Below are 20,430 nucleotides of genomic sequence, written 5' to 3' on the forward strand. Positions count from 1 at the left end.
CACACAGTTCAGAACAGGGTGGAACCCAGTTCAGACAGCTCCCTGTTCCTGCCCCCGGTTTGAGTAGGGCTAGCGGGCCAGTCAGCTGCTCTGGGACTCCACCAATAGGACCACCAGGGTAGAGCCTCTGACTGGGACCTGGCTTCATGGGTCCCAGGTAAGCAAACATCAGCAGGCTCATGATACCAGCCCTCAGCTATGTTGGCTCTGCAGAACTAACAAGAGGTGTAAACAGCAGAAAAACATCTTTGTTGCTACAGCCAGTAGATCTAACAGATGCCCCAGGAACAGATCTTTGGAGTATGACTGCGCCCTTGTCTCAGTCACTCTAACAGAGGAACTACGCTTTACAGGATGGGGGTGGTCCTCTCTGCCCCCCCCCCCACCCCCAATATCAGTGTGCATGGTGCTCATGAAATTACCCCATATGCACGTTTACACCATGCCTAGCTTAGTCAATATATTGTCAATGGTCTCCAACAACTCTTCAGTATTCAAGTGTTTGGGTCCTTGCATAGCTCTGCCAATGCACCTCAATCATGACCTACAACTGCCTGCTATTTCAGTTCTGCACTTCTGGAGGAGACCCCAGAACAGCCTTCCTGGGCCAATGTCAGCTGTAGTGGCAGCTGTGGAACTCATGCTTGTTCTGGCCCCTCTCCAGTGCTATGTGGGTCCTGTTCAGGTTTTATTGGACAACTGAACTGTCTGGCTTTTCCTATGACTGAAACTCATGAGAATGTCTTAAGCTAGAGTGTATGATGCACACCTGGGTAGGTGTGCAGCAACGATTGCTCCAGTGGGTAAGCCATTTGAGAGAGAATCTGGGGGAAGTGGGGGTGAATGGATGGATCCTATGATTCAGAAATGTCCACTGGAGCTCTTGCGTTTCACCCCAATGTTTCTAAAACGAATTTGTTCCTTCTTCCTACAGACAATTTTAGGTACACATGTGACATTTGTGGGAAAAAATATAAATACTACAGCTGTTTCCAAGAGCACAGAGACCTGCATGCGGTGGATGGTGAGTACTGCTTCAGCCCCTTGTCAAATTAGGCTGGGAAATAATGATTATTTTATGTGGGGTTAGACAAAGTGTGATTCATGGGCAAAATGCTGCCATGGGGTCTTACAGTGGCACACAACCTTACCATGAAGCTCAAAGAAATCAGGTCCTAACCTGCTCTGCTTCAACCTATTTGGATCGAGATAACACCCTCATACTGGGACCTGCAGTCTCAGCAAGCCATGTCTTCGTATTAAAGCTGAGGATTACTACAGGGCCTCCAGGTAAATTGCCAGCCTAGCCCTTGGCTAGGCAAGGTCGTATTGTCTCTGGTTTCTGACCTCAGCATGGCTCTCTGTGGGATCAATACAGAGATCCAAATGCAGGTAGATTTGCCAGCCAATGCAGTTCTGAACTGATGTGCCTATGTCTGAGCCAGTGGACTTCAAAGGAGATTGCGGCAAAACTTTTTTCACTGAAAAATGCAGATTCAGGTCCAAAAAAATACTTTGAGAATTTGTGTCAATTTTGGCAAATTGATTTGGTTGAAAAAAAATCTTTATTGGAAATGTCAGAATGGTTCGTTTTGACATGTCTGAAAGGAAACAACTTTATTTTCCTGGTGAAATTCATAAAGTGGCTGAAGGAGGGTCTACTTCTGCCTACAGCCTGGAGATTAGGGCACTCGTGTGGGATGTGGGAGGCCTGAGTTCAAGTCCTTGTTGCAGAACTGGGATTATTTATACAAAGACCTGGCCCCAGAGCAGTGATTTCAATCTGGGTCTCTCCCATCACAAATGAGTGTCCGCACTACTGGGCTATTCACCTCACTTTTGTGAATGGTGCCTAAAACCAAAATGTTTTGTGTTTTAATTGACATGATTTTTTTTTTTACTTTTTGTTTTGCTGAAAATTCCATCCTGGTTCCTTTCAGTCCCAGAATGATTTTATTTTTTCCCAGAACTGCCAGTGAATGGAAAAAATCAGTTATTCCCACAGCTCTGCTTTAAAGGATTGTTTTCCTGTTTAAACATGTTGAATTGTGTCAGTGTGAATGCTGGCAACCTAGAACAACTGGCGGCTGTTTCATTTTAACGATATTAAGGATTTTTTACATTATTTTTATGTGTTTGCTGCCCTATTTACCCTAGCCATGTTCGTCCTCATGGCAGATAGAGCTGTCAGTGCTGCACTTTACTCAGTCAGGAAGGTGCAGCAGGCAATATCTGTGCCATAGGCTGCTCCAGATGCAGCAGAGTACTCATGACCAATACTGCCCCCATGTTTTTCACAAGAAATTTTGTCAAAAAAACATTTTCTGTTTTTGATTGAAATTTTGGAACCCTGAGACTAGCATTAAGGTCGGTTGGCATTCCCCAGCACCCTGTAATGGTGCTGGATTCTCCGTCACCTCATGTGGGGTCATAGACATTAAGTCACTGGGATTGAAAGATAAGCTAAACATAGAATCATAGAAGACTGGGGTTGGAAGAGACCTCAGGAGGTCACCTGGTCCAACACATCTGCTTCTACTTGAAATGTGTCGTCATCACTCTAGTTCAAAGCTAATAAGGAAGCTGAAGCTTTTAAAATGGCTGCCACTTGTGTTTCTCTAAGACAGCGCTTGCTTGGATGCCTCTGAGTGATTGGTTGTGTTTCAGTAGACATGGGTGCGAGGCAGCTGTGCATCTATGTCAGTGTGTTCTAACAAAGGCCTTGAGGATCTATGTACACTAGGGCTGGGCATGCTCAAGTATTTCCCTGTGTGAATGCTACCTGGGAGATGTGGGATGGGAGAAGGGAACCTGGCTTATTCTGCATTGACCCTGTGGATGAAATACAGGAGTAAAACAAGGCCATTTAAGAGGATTTAATTTCTGTTTTGTTTCCCCCCCCATCCCTTCTTCTATTCTGTGTTAGTTTTTAGTGTGGAAGGGGCCCCAGAAAACCGGGCAGGTAAGCAGAGATCCTTTGTGTGCTTTATTTCACAGACCTTTACAAGCATTCAGGCACAATATGTCCAGTTCTGCACTCACAGAAGCCAATGGCATTTTGTCCTTGACTTACGTGGGCGCCAGCTCGGTCTCTCAGTGCACAGCAATGTTATGTACAGCCAGTAGCATGATGCCCAGCCCTATTAGATACCAGGCTTTTGTTGCATATGCGTTTGATCTAGACTTGTGAAAATCAGAGAAACAAACGATAAGTGTGTTAGTCGTTTTGAAATTACTTGTGGCATAAATGAAATTACTTCATAAAATGGACTGGGTTCTGATTGGCTACAAGCTGTGCCATTCGACGGCAAAGCTTAACCTCATTGGTCAGTGAACATAAGAATGGCCATACTGGGTTAGATCAAAGGTCCACCTAGCCCAGTGTTTGCTGAATGTATACTTCATTACTATGCCCAGTTTCAAACAGGGTAAAACATTTAGTTTCGGGGGAGGGGTGCAGTGGAAGACAGAAAATATAAATCAAGCTTTGAAATTTGTGCAATCTTTCTCTGATTTTTGATTTATCTTCAAATCATATTGTGCTAGAAGGGGTTAATATCTGTGAGGGCATGAGGGATGGTAAGTGAGAGGCACTGAAAGAGGGAAATTTGAACATTGTGGTTTGGAATCCTGTGTCGGATAGAAACATAACTACACGTGCCAGTGCATTCAGTGCTTGTGACTGTGTACAGAAAGCCTCGGGGTGTTGTCAGCTCTCTGCTGGTTTTGTTCTTTTGCAGATCCTTATGACCAGACAGTCATAGCAGCAGATGAAGTGAAAGAGGAGGAGCCAGAACCATTTCAGAAGATTGGTCCAAGTATGATTTATAATACAGTTTTGAAAGTCATAAAACATAGCATAAGGGTTCAAACCTGGCTCTTGCTAAAGTTCCTCCTGGATAACAGTGGGAGATCAATACACTTACGTGAAGATGCTGAAACTTGAAAGTTGTTGCGGGATGCATCTCATTTCTAATAAACAGGAAACCCAGCAGCCACGTAAACTGAGAACTGTATTTTAAGCATCTACAGAAGTTCCCTTCTTTACATGTTTAAGTGTCCAGGAAATTATTTGTTCTTAATGCAAATCCCCTTCTCGTAAAGTACAGTGTGGCGTTCTGTGGTGAGGGGGTTGGCATGGATGAGTGCACTCACCTTTCACCTTGGCAGCGTGTGCTCAAATCCAGGATTAGGTCACAGCTGAAAGGAAGTTTGGTAGAGTTTATCCCAGTTGCAGGTTAGGGGTTGAGGTACCTTGGCAGAGGTGACTGGAGGACAGGTGCAGTTTGCACACTGCCTGCTTGTCAGATGGGCAACCAATGCAGATAAAACAAAGAAATGACCGGACTTTGACCAAACTTCATGCTGAACCTTTTAAATTAGAAAATGTTGGGTTAACACGTTTGTTATTTTCCTGTGTTTGCGGTTCTGCCCTGGTCTGATCTCTCTGGCTCTGGCTGAAAGGGATAGTGCTAAAATACCGAGACATTTCTGTGCTATTTGCAGCACCAACAGACACAGGAAGTACCACAGGTCTTGCAGGAAAGCCTTTTCTCCTGAGATTTCCAGCCCAGTTTTACAATCCCAGTAAATTCTGGAAGTATGAATCAAAACTTGCACTTCTGGGAGCCTATTTGAACATTCAGTGGTTTATCCATCACTGGCTGTATATAGCCATTGCCGATGCATAGGGAGAGACAGCATGGACCACTGGTTCCTGGCTGCGACAGGGGGTCAGGAGGCTGGGATTCTTGCCCTTGTCTTGCATCTGATTCATTGTATGATTTTTGGCAGCTCACTTAACCTGTGAGTACCTTCTGTGCTGTTCAGATCTATTGGGATGGTTGTACTGAGTCCACCATGTAGCATCTGGGGTTTAATTTTCCCATCTGTAGGAGAAAAAGGTTGCAGGTTATGGGTGCAGATCACAGTGCTTCACCTCCCTTTGTGAAAGTATTTCTCAATGCATGCTTGAAACGCCCCCTGTCAGAATGAAGGACTATGAATTCCACTATTTCTTTTTATCAAGCTCCAAGTTCACACATAAAAAGTAAGAAAGAAAGTAATTATGCAAGGTGATGCTGGATTCCTTTCTTACGGAGTCTTTGTTTCATCTTCACAGAAACTGGCAATTATACATGTGAATTCTGTGGCAAGCAGTACAAATATTACACTCCCTACCAGGAACATGTGGCGCTGCATGCACCTATTAGTGAGTATCCTGCTGGAGATCTGTTTCATTACAGAGTATGATTTACAATGGTTGGTAATTGACTTTGGGGGCATAGTGGAAAGAAGCCAGTCTGATGTATTCTTCCATTGCACCCAGTGTGCATACGGCTCTTAGGCAGCCGAAGGTATGCTGACCAGAACGTTGTAAAGCAGAGATGAAACCATTTCTTAAAGAGATGCTGTTAAAAGTTAGGAAGATCCATAATTTGACTGACCTTTCTACCATCTGTCTGCAGAATCAGTGCCATTTTTTGGTGTCTGTTTTTTTAAATAACAAGCTCCAGTTCTCTGTCTTTCTATACACAAGCACACTCCTGTACAAATTACTGCCTGCTTTCCCAAGCAACCATACGGTAACAAACCAGCGTCCACAGCCAAGCTCTCCTAAGCTGCGCTAAATAACAAATGAGCGTGCATGCCGTAGGGAGACAGTTTTTCTTACATGCTCCCAAGAAACTGGTACAGACAGTGAGTTCAAAGTGGTTTGTGAAATTATGAAAATTACTTGATCAGTTCGATGCTAAACCACAGCGCCGATAAAATGTTTGAGCCAGGGAGCTGCTGCAGCACCGCAGACACTGAAAGCTAGACTCTGAAGGGCAGAACTATCAGATAAAGGAGAGGTCATGAACAGCAGTTAGATGTAGCTTATATGTAAACTTCTAGTGAAATAGTCCCGGAAAATTCTAATTGCATTCGTTCTGGCAGAGTTTGGGGGCTGGTTCGGACACTTCCACCTTCATCCATGTGTTCCTTTCCCAGTTTTTGCCCTGTACTGTATTTTTATTTTAATGGCTAGAAGCCATTGTGGGTGCTGTTTTGCTCTCATCTCTGTCCATAATGACTATCAGTGGAGGATGGGTATGCATGGCTCTGGAATTAGCTTTTAATTAACTGCTCACCTGTAGCCAGCAGGGGGAGCTAACACCTTGTTTCTTCAATAACTCACCAAAATTGCTGCTGTTGTAATTAGGTTTTGAATGATTAATTATTATTATTTTATTAATGGAGTGAATATAATTTTTATCCACAATAAACTGGAGACACTGTCCACCGGCCTTCTGTACTTTTAAGGAAGGTCAAAAGTAACTGGCTCTTAACAGCTTGCCAGTTTCATTACAAATTTTCTAGGGTATTGAGATAATTTCGAGGACAATGGTGCAAGGTATGAAAGTACAGGCCGTCTCTGTCACCCACTTTCACAGAATTAATTTTCTAAGGCCCCATCTACACTAGTAAACTAGCCCACTGTTCACAGATGTCCACAGTAGTTGGTCTCTCCTGACATCCCTCAGCTGGAGTAGGAAATGATCTTAACTACAGGTGTAGATGGCATCAGAGGAGACCCGTCACTGGTGATTGTCAGCACTAGGTCAGTTCTACAGCATAGATGGGTCCTTGGTTAACCAAGGCTCTGGGATTCCCAGTCAGATGCTCTACACAGCAACTTGTTTAAATAAGGAACATTGTGCTATGGATTTAGCATGGGTTCCCTGTTCACCTAGAATAGACTCTCACCTTCCCAGGATGTGCCAATATAAAGGTGATCTCTCCATTCTTCCTGGTAATAACATAAAACAGCTACTGGTTATAGCCCCGATAGCCCACGGAGTAGAAAAACACAAGTTTATACTTCTCATGGAAGTATCTATATGAAAAGACCCCTGGGTTCTGATTCCAGCTGCTGGATGACCCACCAGAAATCTTCCCCTTCCTGTCTATGCAGAACATTTTGGATTTTCAGTCCAGCATCTGATAGAAATTCACAAGACAAGTAAGAAGGCTGCATTTGGGTCAATGGAATCTTAGATTCTGGGTCTCTTGTGGCTTTAAAAAAACCTCATGATTGAGGACAATCTGTGGGGGAGAATTGGCGGGGAGAGAGAAGGTGGAGTTTAGTTCATTTCAGTGAGATCCAGGAGAGCTACTGAGTTAAAACCTGGGCTGCAGGGAGGCTGAGGGATTAGGTGCTCTCATAATTAGGGATATAGTTGTATCATGGGAGAGGCCATGGATTTCATAGTGGTCTCTGATTTTTGGAGGAAGAGGCACAGAGTTTCCAGAGTTGGTGTGAGAAGCATCCTTGCAGCACGGCATCTGCTGCTGGCTTGGCCAAAGGAAAGGCAGGGAAGCCGTGCAGGCAGAGAGGTAGCTGCCCCTGCTCCTCACCTCGTGTTGGTTGGGAGAATGGCTGTGTAAATGGTTTCAAACTATTTCGTGTAAATGGTTTTAATTAGTTTTAAAACACACTTCAGAATAATGTCACCTGCAACTTTAAGAGTTTTTTTAAACGATGCATTCTTGATTTTCCCCAGTCTGTTTTACATGCCCAAAGACTTTTCAGATACTTTATTGTGACAAAGCACTGGCCCTAGTGATTGGGTTGGTTACTAAAACAGGCCAGCTGTTGGTGTTTTCCCTTGCCTTGCATGGCTCCAAAGTCCCATGAGGTGACCTTGAACACTTCAGTTTTGGTGCAGAGAGAGACACTTATCAATCCACTGGCAACCTAGGGCGTTAAAGGCGAGTTTGTCTTTGCCCTGGCCTGTGGCATTGGAGTCTGCAAATAGTGAGTCATCCCACCAACCCTGCAAGAGTAGCCAGAGTGGGGCCAGGCAAGGAAAGCTCCAGCCATAGCACTCAGATTTTCTGTGTCTCTTTGCTTGAGTTCAGTTTCCCTGCTGAAGTTTCTCTCTTTTTCTTCTCTGATGCTATTTGAAAACGAGACCAAAGGGAGGATGAGATGAGGGCTCCCATCCTGGGGGGTCTTCAGCAGCTTTCAGTGTGATTGTGGGTCCATACAACCCGTGAGCTGTCACTGGTTTCTGTGCAGATTGGAGACGCGTTCCCGAAGAGGAGGGAGCAGTTGCAGTGAGTTGGGATGATCTCCAGGAGTTCTTAATGCCAAGTGCCTCAGTAAGATACACAGCTTTGGGAGGAGGACGTGATTTCATCCTATTAGAGTTGGGGGGAGGTCACTTTTTAAAAATACTTGTTCCTGTGTCACCGAAAGGTCCATCTACACTATATAAAAACCTGTGTTGGGAGGACCCTTGTACAACACAGTTCAGACCAGAGAACATGGCTCTCTCTCGGATTGTAAGTGGGTTTTAAACATTTCCCCAACCATTGCTGCATGGCTGTTCATGGCAGAGGAAGATTTAGAGACATATTGAAAACATGCATAAGGTCGCACCTATGGCACCAGACGGACCTGTGTGTTATCCGTGGTAGGGGATGGCTGTGTTGTGATTGGGTCCCCTAACACTATGGTTTACAGTGTTGATAGAACCAGCACAGCTGAGATTCTGACCGAACAAAAAAGCCTCCAGTTTCTTGGCTTGTTAAATACAGGCTGTGGAATCTTGCAAGGGAGGAACCAGAGCACTACAGATGTGGTAGCAAACTTCATAGTTACTCGTGCAGAGTAGTAGGGTCTGATAAAACCTGCTTGAGCATCGGCATCTATCACTCCCATGATGAAAACCAGACGTGAAAGGATCATGGAAACCAGTGACTGTTTCTTTAAGGCCATGGCCATTGTTCCCTTCAAAAAGGAGGCATTAACAGTCCTTGTCAATAGTGGGCTTAGTTCCTGCCCACAGGCTCATACCAGCTAAGAGGACAAAGTTCTCATGAGGTTGGATACACCTCTGTTTGTGCTTCTTCCATCTCAGTGAGCAGTACTGGGTGAGATCCCATCACCTGGTCTTTCACTGCCCTGGCATCAGGTAGGATGTTCCAGAGGAGAATAGGGGCTTTTTCCTGGTAGATAGAAAACTTGATAGCTATGAGCTCAGATTTTTTTTTAAGTGGCCGGTCACTTTCCAAGCAGCAGTGACATCAGCTTGGAGTATCAAGTTCCAGGCACTTGGAAGCAATCACCTTCTATCACATTCTTCAAAGTTAATGTAGTTTTGAAGAGGCATCCCAGATTCCTTCTGGAGGATGGTGGTGAGGTTCCATCTCAATCAGTCAATCACTTCTCCAGCCTTTCTTCAGAAACTTGATGTGGAAATGTGTGTAGTCTTTTATCTGGAGTGGACTAAAGTAGCTAGAAAGCCAGCTCCCATGCCTTCCCCCCACACACATCTTTTTATTTCATTTTAACACTAAGTAGGTTCAGCAGACTGTTAAAAAGGCTGCCTGGCTATGTCTTTTTCTGCCGCCATCTGGCAGGCGTAAAACTTGAACTTCATGTCAAGGTCCCTCTGTACAAGGTAACGCTGCTATAGTGGAACATAGAAATTACCAGACTGGATCCAGCACGTAGTCTGTCTAGCCCAGTCTCCTGGCTGTGACTGTGCCCAGCACCAGATGCATAAGAGGAAGGTGCAAGAAATCCCACAGTGGGCAATTATGGGATAACCTGACCCTGGTGTCCAATATTTAGAGATTAGCTTAGGCCTTCCAGCACTCTTTTTGTTAGCATTGACTATTATAACTCAATTGTCTTGTTATCCATATAAATGTCCAATCTGTCTTTGAATCTTGGCCTCCATGACATCTTGTGGCAATGAGTTCCGTGGATTCCATTTCCGTGTCTGTTCAGGAGATGTGCAAAGGATCAACAGGATGCTATCTGCATATATTCGTCGGGCATTATTGCTTAGATTTGGACGTTGGAGAGTATTTGCAATTTGGTGTCTCTAGGACTAAAATGATCCTTTTATCACAAATTTGAAGCATCCTTCAGGCTACTGGAAATAATGCCCTGTGACCCTGAGAGGCTGTTGCCTGTCCCATAGGATTCTGGCTGCCCATCCATTTTCAGATGCGGTAGCTTCTGCTGCCCTAGCCCTCACTGGCTGAATCTGAAGCACCACCTCTGAGCAGCTTGCGAGAAAGGGGAGTAAAGTAAGCCCCACTCTTACATTGATACTCTGAGGCCAAAAAGTAGATGTGTGTGTCCTCAAGAGATACATGATGAGACACCATATCCATTTACACTGGCCAGTCAATACAGGGAAGGAAAATCTGCTTTGGAGTTGTCAGATTGCCCAGGCATCACCATTCAGGTTTCACAAAGAGGGCAGTCCCTGGACTGCAGGAGGGGCTGGGATGGCCCTGCGTGTTCCTGACACTGAACGTTCAGCAGGTTTCATTGCTTTCACTTGGTAGAAATTGGGAACAAAGCAACTGTTGACAAGAACAGCCCCTGGGGATGCTCATAGACTCTAAGCCCAGAAGGGACCATCATGATCATCTAGTCTAACCTCCTGCACATCGCAGGCCGCAGAACCTCACCCACCCCTGCTTGGTGAGACATAGGCAGGAAACCATCCCTATTGCCCTTTCCGCAGCAGCTGCAGCAGGATTATGAGATGAAGCCTGGAAAGCAAAATTGAGTCCCCACCTACTCAGCTGGCCATAGCCCAAGCAGAGCAGAACTGTCTGTGCCTAAGCTGCCATAGAGCCACCAGCGAACTCCTCTGCAGAAGCCCATTCACCTTTAAGAGAAATGCCACCCTGGATTTGTGCAAAGCAAGACAATGGGTTTGAGGTATTCCTGCACAGGGTGCTTTGTGTGAGATGTGCCTTGTTTATAACATGCAGATGCTGGCCAAGAGTAAATTAGTGAAGGGAAAGGGCAGTTCCATATGGGGTCTGTAGCATCCACCAGCTCAGGTCTGTGCAAATGAGCCTATGTCCCAGGTCTGGATGAAGTCACTGGTTTGCGGGAAGTTTCTCCTCACTCTGCTTTTGTGAGTCCCTTACCTTGGAGAATTGTTTCTGGGTTAAGCTGTTGAGATGTAGGAAGCAGCTTGTAATAGAGTGATTTATCCAGTCTGCAGAACCAAGCGCTAGGCAGGCCCTGGTTATGTGATGAGCTCCTCCGAGGGGAATCAGGCAGTTCCCTCTGAAGAGCAGAAGGCAGCTGCAATACGAGGGGGAAGCTATGCTCTGGCAGTCCTGCAGGGCTATGTCACCACAGAGCTTGGGTGGTAAAGCCCAGTGAGCATGGGACAGGAAACCCTGACTACCTTTGAGACTGGACATCAGAGCCCCAGCGAGGGAGAGCTGGAGGGACTGGCTGAGAAATCAGAATGGGACGAAGAAGAGTCCTGGGAGTGGGAGAAAATGCCCGAGCTAAGTATGGACTTTTCTTTTGTGTTGTTGGAATGGACTTTGGTTTAGGACTCTAGGCTGCTGTAACTGGCTCTGGTATTCAATTAGCCCAAGGCAGGGGTATTGCTAACCAAAGAAACCCTTTGGGAGTTCTTAAAGGGCCCTCGGGTGAGGAAAGCAGGGAGTCTGCAGAGACACCCCGGCCTGGAGGCTGTGCTCTCTAAGCAGTAATCCTGTTACACAGTTGTTGGTGTCAGCCCTACAGTCTTGAGGCAATGCACTGGGTCCCTCATACTCTTGACGAATAGAAAGTAATAACAAGCTCTGGTCGAAGGGCGGGGGGAGGACGTTCTTATTTAATGACCCTCTCTGGCTGATGCTTGCCACAGTGATGTTTGGCTACAGGAGCCATGTCCAAACCTCACCTGAAAAGAGTTGCTGAGAAATTGGGGCGATTATCAGGTTGCTCCTTCCTTCAGTATTTTTTAGAAAAATATCTTTTGGGTCTGGACAGGGACTCCTGTGCCAAAGGACTTTACCACGGCTTTTGGCATTAAGAATTACTGGTGATCCTCCCCGCTCACTGCAGATACCAAAGAGGTTCCCTGTATGTCAGGTAACACTCTGAGAACGTAGCCCCAGTAATGTACAGACCTTGGCTACATCTCACCAGCTCTTTTGACATGAGATGGCATCCAAAGGACCCCTCCTGACTCGTAGAATGGAAAATCCGACTCATGGCTCACCTCCCTCCCCACTCCCATATCTTTAAAAAAAAAAAAAAAAAGTCAGCCGAATTGAAAGGAAAAATGAGGCAGACACAGATCTCCAAAATCTTGGAGGCATTTAAGGCTCAGGGAGCAAGAATGTAAATTCCTCCAGATTTTATGATCAAAGAAACAAGTTAGAAGCCAGCTTTGCTCAGAAACTGTTTTAACTCAGAGGTAAAGCATAAATGTGCAGCTACACCCCATCCCTGTTCACAGCATGTCCCTGTTCAAACAAATAAAACCTCTGGATGTCCTGGGTGTGTCTGGCAGTGTGGGAGGAGAAGTAGTGGGATTCCTGGCCGTTTTGGATTGGTCGAGCAGCAGCTAAAGGTATACAGTAAAATCAATAAGCTTGAAGAATCTGTCCCTTTGGGTGAGTGGGGAAATCCATTTATGTTGTATGGGATTCAGTGGATCCACAATTGCTGCAGGTCCCCTTATAAGGGACTCACAGGCATGACTATTGGAAAGCTATCCTCCCAGATGGCACAGATTCTGGGAGCTGACTGACTATCCTGGCACTAGTTCTGAGTCTTCATATCCAGAGTTCTCTCGATCTCCACTCTTCGTGGCAGTGAAGACACAGGCGAGCCAATCCGGCAAAAAAACACCGGCTTCCATAATCCGATGTTCCACCCTCCTGCACCGCTCCCCGTCCGGTATCCCACCGGCATCCCAATCCCAGATGTTCCGCGCTCCAAATTCTGGATCCCCAGGAAGCAAGGCCACGACAGGTACCAATTGCCTTTACACCATCGACTTTCTTAACTGCTTAGCACCCACTCCTGCTCTGGGTTGCCTTTTGCTCTTCACTGGACTCAAAATCCACTGCCATTAAGGCTGTCCCAGAGAAGCAGTCGCAGGAAAGAGCTAAGGTGATGGCACTATACAAATGAGCATTAAAATCACCAATCACCCAGCTCCTCCCATCCACAGTTGTGACAGATTTATCATTTAAATTAACCCTTATTAAAAAGCATCAAACTAGACCCTGGTTCAAATCCTGGTGTCACAAACTGAGGAGAGCTTCCTGAGTGAGGTTTGCTTAGTGGGTTGTCAGGTTTTTTTAACCTCAAGATGTTGCTTTCGGGGCTTGCCACTTAGTTGAATGAGAAGCCGCTTAGTTTAATGAGAAGCCGTACACACAATCTAACGGTGTTTCATTCACCAAGGGAACCAAGGAGTGGTAGGATGGGCTCCAGCAGTGAGGTTAGCAGTGCAATTACATTGCAGGCACATAAGAAGAATCAAGTTTGAATATCTGTCTCTTTCTTTCCTGCCCCCCGTTCTAAATAAAATGAGAAATAAGAAACATCATGATTAGAATTTAAAAAAGAAAGATCTGAGATGTAGGGTTCACATTTCGATATGATAGTGAAGCATTCTCTTAAATCTCTGGGACTGGCAGATGTCTGGATAACTGGCCTTCTCCATTGTAGTACTGAAGTGTGGCTAGTTAACCAGCCTCTTATATCTGGGTCAGGCAAATGTCTGTTTAAATCATCCCTGAAATGCCTAGGATGGGCTGTATTGAGAGACCTCTGCTTTCCAGCATTTTAAACAAGAACAATGTTTTGGTTACTTTTGTTAGTGACACACACACCTGCTCCTACCTCAAAATCGCAAGGAGTGACCTGTCTTCTGATAGCAACAGTTGCTTATGGGTCCTGACGTTCCTTATTGTCGTTGCAGTCCGTTTACCTGTCATTGATTTTGTTGCTAAGGTCTGTCCGGTGCGTATAGTTTAGGAGTCCGGGTGGAGGAGACTTTTTTTGTTCTTTATCTAAACTTGCGACAACTTTGTCCAGTTTTCACGTTTATTACAAAAGCAAAAGGAACCTAATTAGGGGTCTTAATCATCAGAGGCCAGACTCATCAGGGCAAAAACTGGGAGATTTTTTTGGAAAGAGATTTTTCCCTTTTCTATTCAAAAAATGTGTCAATGAATTAGGTAAACAGGACAAGTCCTTTTCTCCCTTTTTGGGGGGTGATATGACATGAAGCCTGAGCCTTGCAAATTGAACCTGGAGAAAATAATTTAAAACCCAGGGTTTACCTTGTCCATATGGTTGCTTCAGTGGAATGGTGCATGGTGATTTCCAGCCAGTGTCTTGTCCTAATTGAATTTTAGTGGCTTTTGGGACTCCTAGCACAAGTGCATTGGCTGAAAGCTCTGTCCAGCTAGACCCTCTCCTGAAGCAACATCTTTCTAATGCCCCTAATCTAATGTCAAAGATCTTCCCAAATGGGTCAGGGTGGGGCCCAGAGGATAGTGGAAACCCTCTATGATCCTTGCAGAGCCTCCAGAAGGGTGGGGTTTTCCACAGACTGACCCATGGGACCTGTGTAGTTTCCTGATGTTGTCTCCGGGTTCAAGATTTGGTTGACTTTTTGCTTTGGATATAAAGGTTTGCTAAAGTGGGAAAACCCCAAAGAGTCCAAGGAGAAATATCATACCAGCTTGTTTCTCTTGTTGTCAGTCTGAAAAAAAACAAAAAAGCAAGAGAGAAACCCAAACCACGGGAACTGTCTTTTTTTCATACATCTCCAGAGGCCTTCAGCTCATTTTCATTTGTGACATAAGCCAGAATTTGAACCTGGATCTCTACAAGTAAAGGTTACCCCATTGTATCATACAGTCTGTTTGTCCCACTGTGCCACCTGACAAAGCCCTGGCATTCCTAACACTTCTTTATTGATCGTTGGAGTTTAACAACTAGTCCTCGTAATAATTACTTAACTACTGAATTGGTTAGAAAACAACATTGTCCTGCTCTTTATTTTAAAAAATCTGGAGCAGAGCAGATTGAGAGCATCAGGGGCTTAACACCAATTCAACACTGTAACAGCATAGCCAGTCAATAGCTGTCTGACCTTAGTGGGAATTGAGTGGCCCATATTCATGGACCAGCAGCCACACGCGATCTAGATGTGGCTGGAATCAAAGAGCAGGTCCTTTGCCACAGCCACAGTTCAGCAAAAGAAAATGATGAAGCTTCTGCTAACCAGAGTCTGTTTATGAAAATCTCAGGGGTTAATTCTGATGCCTCAACTTTCCAAGGATCTAATATCAATATTAAAGAGAATTTTCTGATCCAGTCATCCCTGAATTTCAGGTTTCTTTCCTCACTTCACCCTGCAACTTCTCTGCCCACAAAATCCATTCTACCCCCTGAAGAAAATACAGCAGAGCCTCATTAGTTCACACTGAAAATAGACCTGCCGAGAGCTGCGAATTCTGTGCATTAGGATATAAACTAAATAAAAAGCAAGAATAATGCATCCAGGCAGTGACTTTACTCATTGATTTGGCAAGTGTAGTTTAGTTTTAAATATTTATGATTGATCCTCCATATCTAGGGCAGTGTATTTACTGCTACACTATTGTAAAAGCAAAGACGTATGCATAAGATGAGACCTCACTGGTAAAGCTGTACTCAGAGACTGCAGGTTATGGGACGTGTGAATTAGCAAGGTTCTGCTGTACATTAAGGCTCCAGGACACTGCAGGTAATGCAGGGTTCATGGCCGTTGCTGCAGGATATTGTCACATGCTTTTAGAGCTAGTTCTTGTACTGAACTCCTTTGGGGATTGCCACTAGAGCTTTACCTTACATGTCCAGAGTAGATGAATGGCTGGGAATGCACTGTCAGCTGGCAGGGCATTGCAGGGAATCAGAGCCTGGGTCCCTTCGGGGTGGTATCATTGTGCAATGAATGTGCTCACTTTATGGGTACAGAGGGAAGGAACAGCTTGTATTGGTTCTAGTTGCCCCCTAAGGTGGTCTCATGAATCATTACTAATGGGCTTCCAAATAATTCTTCAGTCCTCCACTGGGGAGATTGCTGTGCAGATTGTTGGGAGAATCTTAAGAAGGGAATGCCAATTATTCATTACAATTCAAAAAGAGACCAAGCATAGTAGCTTAATGGTGGATTCTCTATACTCACATGGTGAGGGCCTTGGTTTATCCCCAGGCCTGGTCACCTGTACCAGAGGCTGTGAGAGCTGCTCATTTCCTTGGGAGGGGAAAGATAAAAGGGAATGCCTCACATCACTCTACTACAGTCCCTTTGGGCCAGTCAGGAATGGTGTTCACGGGCTCCGTAGGAGTTCCATCCAGGCCTCCTCTGCCAGAAGGCAATGTGAAAAATATCTGCCTGTTACCCCTTCAGTGAATCTGGCCCTTTGCCTCAGAGATGGGGGATTAAACCTTTCAGGGTCTGAGATTACATGGCACAGGAGCATGACATCTGCCTCCCCACTGAGCAATCCTGGGTCCAGTACTGATCACTCACCATCACCCTTTGTTCTCCACCCAGCAGAAAGCGCATTCAGTAGGAGAGTGGAAGGCAAAGCGCAAAACAACTTTGAAGAAACAAACAGCAGCTCCCAAAACTCTAGTGGTAAGTGTGCTCACTCCCTCCTGCTGGTATTTACGATCTCCAGGGTAGGGCAGAAGTTGAATTAACTGTGATTAAAGTAATTTATCTATTTAGCAAGCTCAGTCTGTAAAGTATTCAGTTGATTCAGTGCTTTCCTCAGCATCACCCCAAGGTTTGTGCCATCCTACAGTCCGTATGAATTGTGATAAGTGGGTCTGCAACTCAAATGCCTTTAAAATTGGAGACAAAAGATCCAGATACATGGGATCTGACTAATGTTGCTGGGGGGAGCCTGAGGTAAAGTAGGCCTAGTTGTTTGTGGGTAGACAAGTTAAGTCTCGGTGAAGCCAAGCCATTTTTCATAGAGCAGCGCAGAGGATTATAAATATAATGGCACTTTGCACATTACACATCTCAGTGATATTAAACGTGGTAACTTTGTTGTACCTGGAGGCTGTCTCGGAGCTCATTATAAGCTGTCCCACTGGATCAGATATATTATGTCAACTGACAAATGGGGGAGCATGTCGCTGTCCCACCTTGCTCTGACCAAATTCTATACACACTTGGGAAGACTCAGTTGTATCGTCTTCCTGGGGCTTCCTTCTGTTAGTAACTTAAAACGGCAGCACCAAAGCATAACCCTCAGCCTAGACAGTCGCCCCTAGTTTGACTGTTTGTAGAGCTTTTCCTGCAAGAACTTCTTTCTCCCCCACCCAGTAGTTCCCTCAGAGTGGTACTACAGCCCCTCTTATTCTCTGAGATCGAAGCTGAAGGTACACATCTGGAGAGAATCATCATAAATATCTCAGCATCTCTATGGAAGGTTCAATAACCTGGCAGCACGATAGCCGAAGAAGAGCCTGACATGTTGTGTCAGATCTGAGAATCTGCCATGCTGCTTCAGAATAATAGAAACATCCTTCACAGTTACACTAACTAGAATTGAACAGCTAAAGGGTAGAAACCCTCCTGCTTCAGAGATAAGCCAACCACTACCTGCCAGGGGTAAAGAGAAACTTCCTCTTTGGGCATGTTGCAAAATTATCCATCACAGGGGTTTAACCTTCCCCAGAAACAGCTGGTACAGCTCTCTGGACCACTTGTATGAAAAGGGAATGGAATGATGTGGGAAATCTCACACACTCCTGTGCAGAGGGCTATAGTGAATTAGAGTGAGAGCTAGTGCTCTCTAGTCCTCCTCCAACAGCTGGCCAGCAGCTCCCATGGGGGCCAAGAGGTTGGCAGAGTCCTGGCCCCACTTCACGTCACTGGTGTCCAGTCTCCTTGACCAGCAAAGCCAGGCAGCTAGAAATGACTGTGAAGTCTTTCAGTTCATATAAAGTGCTGGACTCATCAGCATGACATGCAGCACTTCTCTGAAGTGGCCCCTTCCTGACTCAGGGACCAATCCACTCCCTGAGTCAGATCTCCTGCCTTTAGCACGTAGCTGGGGTTTCAAACAGGTTTACGCCAGTTAGGTGCTCAGCTTTGAAAGCCAATAGGATTTGAGTGCTTAATTCCTCTAGGCACCTGTGGAACCTCCAGCCAATGTGTATCACTTCATCATTTTTGTGAGCCCTTCAGAGCCCGCTCAGCTGTGGGAGCAGGAGCTGAATTATCTTCCTTCCTGTGCATCATCAACAGAACTGTTTTCAAAGATCAGTTAAAGACCAATGAGTTATACCTGCACAAACTCATTGGCAGGTGAGCACAGAGGGTTTAATCTGTAGACAGAGAGCATGCGGGCTGCAGAAACTTTTACTGCTGGTGAATACACAAGAAAAGGACTCTCAGATTGTGGGGAGGAACTGCAGAGCTGGCAGTTAGGAAAAAAAATATTTGTAAAATGAGCATATTTGATGTGCAGCCTTAGATAAGCTTGCAGCCCTCTGATGCCTGCTTTATATCACAGTTGACAACCTTACACAGTAAATAAGTCCCCTGACTTTCACAATAAGCTAAAAATCAAGCTAATCCCATTTCAAAACAAGGCCAAAACAAGCCAATCCCTAAGAACCCCCAACACTCTATGTGACTAGATCCCCCGGCGTGCAGACTGGGACTGTAGTGGGCTCGCTGTGCACCCCGACTCTCACCCCTCTTACCCCTGCTTGCTGAGAGCCAATCAAAAAAAAAGAAGCAACAAGCTACAAACCAAACAAGCAACAAGCCAAAAACTAGCCAACAAGCAACTCACGAGCCAATTAAACCAAAAACAAGCCCAATTTCTGCATTTTTTTCATGGGTTTGGCATGTCTGTTTTATAGTCACTTTTCAGGTAGAACTCTGAACACTTTGTGACCAGCTGTAGGAGAGTTGTGTTGTAAAGCTCACAGGCTACAAATCTGTTCTCTTGGTTTAGAATCACAGAATATCAGAGTTGGAAGGGACCTCAGGAGGTCTCTAGTCCAACCTCTTGCTCAAAGCAGGACCAACCCCTACTAAATCATCCCAGCCAGGGCTTTGTCAAGCCGGGCCTTAAAAACCTCTAAGGATGGAGATTCCGCCACCTCCATAGGTAACCCATTCCAGTGCTTCACCATCCTCCTAGTGAAATAATTTTTCATAATATCCAACCTAGACCTCCGCACTGCAACTTGAGACCATTGCTCCTTGTTCTGTCATCTGCCGCCACTGAGAACAGCCGAGCTCCATCCTCTTTGGAACCCCGCTTCAGGTGGTTGAAGGCTGCTATCAAATCCCCCTTTACTCTTCTCTTCTGCAGACTAAACAATCCCAGTTCCCTCAGCCTCTCCTCATAAGTCATGTGCTCCAACCCCCTAATCATTTTCATTGCCCTCTGATGGACTCTTTCCAATTTGTCCACATCCTTTCTGTAGTGGGGCCCCCAAAACTGGACGTAATACTCCAGATGTGGCCTCACCAGTGCCGAATAGAGGGGAATAACCACTTCTCTCAATCTGCTGGCAATGCTCCTACAAATGCAGCCCAATAAGCCGTTAGCCTTCTTGGCAACAAGGGCACACCGTTGACTCATATCGAACTTCACGTCCACTGTAATCCCCACGTCCTTTTCTGTAGAACTGTTACTTAGCCAGTCAGTCCCCAGCCTGTAGCACTGCATGGGATTCTTCCTTCCTAAGTTCAGGACTCTGCACTTGTCCTTAATGAACCTCATCAGATTTCTTTTGGCCCAATCCTCCAATTTGTCTAGGTCACTCTGGACCCTATCCCTACCCTCCAGCGTATCTACTTTTCCCCCCCAGCTAAATGTCATCCACGAACTTCCAGAGGGTGCAATTCATCCCATTATCCAGATCATTAATGAAAATGTTGAACAAAACTGGCCCCAAGACCGACCCCTGGGGCACGCCGCTTGATACTGGCTGCCAACTAGACATCAAGCCTTTGATTGCTACCCGTTGAACCCAACAATCTAGCCAGCTTTCTGTCCACCTTATAGTCCATTCATCCAGTCCATACTTGCTTTGACTTGCTGGCAAGAGTACTGTGGGAGACTGTGTCAAAAGCTATGCTAAATTCAAGGTATATGACGTCCACCGCTTTCATGTTCACAAAGCCAATTATCTCATTATAGAAGGCAGTCAGGTTCGTCAGGCATGACTTGCCCTTGGTGAATCCATGTTGACTGTCCTGATCACCTTCCTCTCCTCCAAGTGCTTCAAAATGGATTCCTTGAGGAGGTGCTCTGTGATTTTTCCTGGGACTGAGGTGAGGCTGACTGATCTGTAGTTCCTCAGATTATAATCCTTCTCTTTTTTAAAGATGGGCACTATGTTTGCCTTTTTCGAGTTGTCTGGGACCTCCTCCGATTGTAAGGTGACCAGATGTCCCAATTTTATAGGGACAGTCATGATTTTTGTGTCTTTTTCTTATATAGGTTCCTATTACCCCAACCCCTGTCCCGATTTTTCATGCCTGCTATCTGGTCACCCTATCTGATTGCCATGAGTTTTCAAAGATAATGGCCAGTGGCCATTAGTTGATG

The 20,430-nt window shown here is 45.4% G+C and overlaps 1 protein-coding gene across 1 annotated transcript in view; it reads left to right on the forward strand.

Annotated features, from left to right (window-relative positions):
* Positions 1 to 20,430, forward strand: part of ZNF618 (zinc finger protein 618) — a 142,443-nt gene that overhangs the window by 102,344 nt on the left and 19,669 nt on the right. Inside the window, exons 7-13 of the mRNA XM_032772883.2 lie at positions 935 to 1,024; positions 2,927 to 2,962; positions 3,741 to 3,818; positions 5,123 to 5,212; positions 6,959 to 7,006; positions 12,617 to 12,805; positions 16,395 to 16,478. Of these exons, the coding sequence (XP_032628774.1) occupies positions 935 to 1,024; positions 2,927 to 2,962; positions 3,741 to 3,818; positions 5,123 to 5,212; positions 6,959 to 7,006; positions 12,617 to 12,805; positions 16,395 to 16,478 (615 nt within the window). The remainder of the gene's footprint in view (positions 1 to 934; positions 1,025 to 2,926; positions 2,963 to 3,740; positions 3,819 to 5,122; positions 5,213 to 6,958; positions 7,007 to 12,616; positions 12,806 to 16,394; positions 16,479 to 20,430) is intronic.

This window comes from Chelonoidis abingdonii, chromosome 24 (genome assembly GCF_003597395.2).
Source record: "Chelonoidis abingdonii isolate Lonesome George chromosome 24, CheloAbing_2.0, whole genome shotgun sequence".
Classification (NCBI taxonomy): Eukaryota; Metazoa; Chordata; order Testudines; family Testudinidae; genus Chelonoidis; species Chelonoidis abingdonii.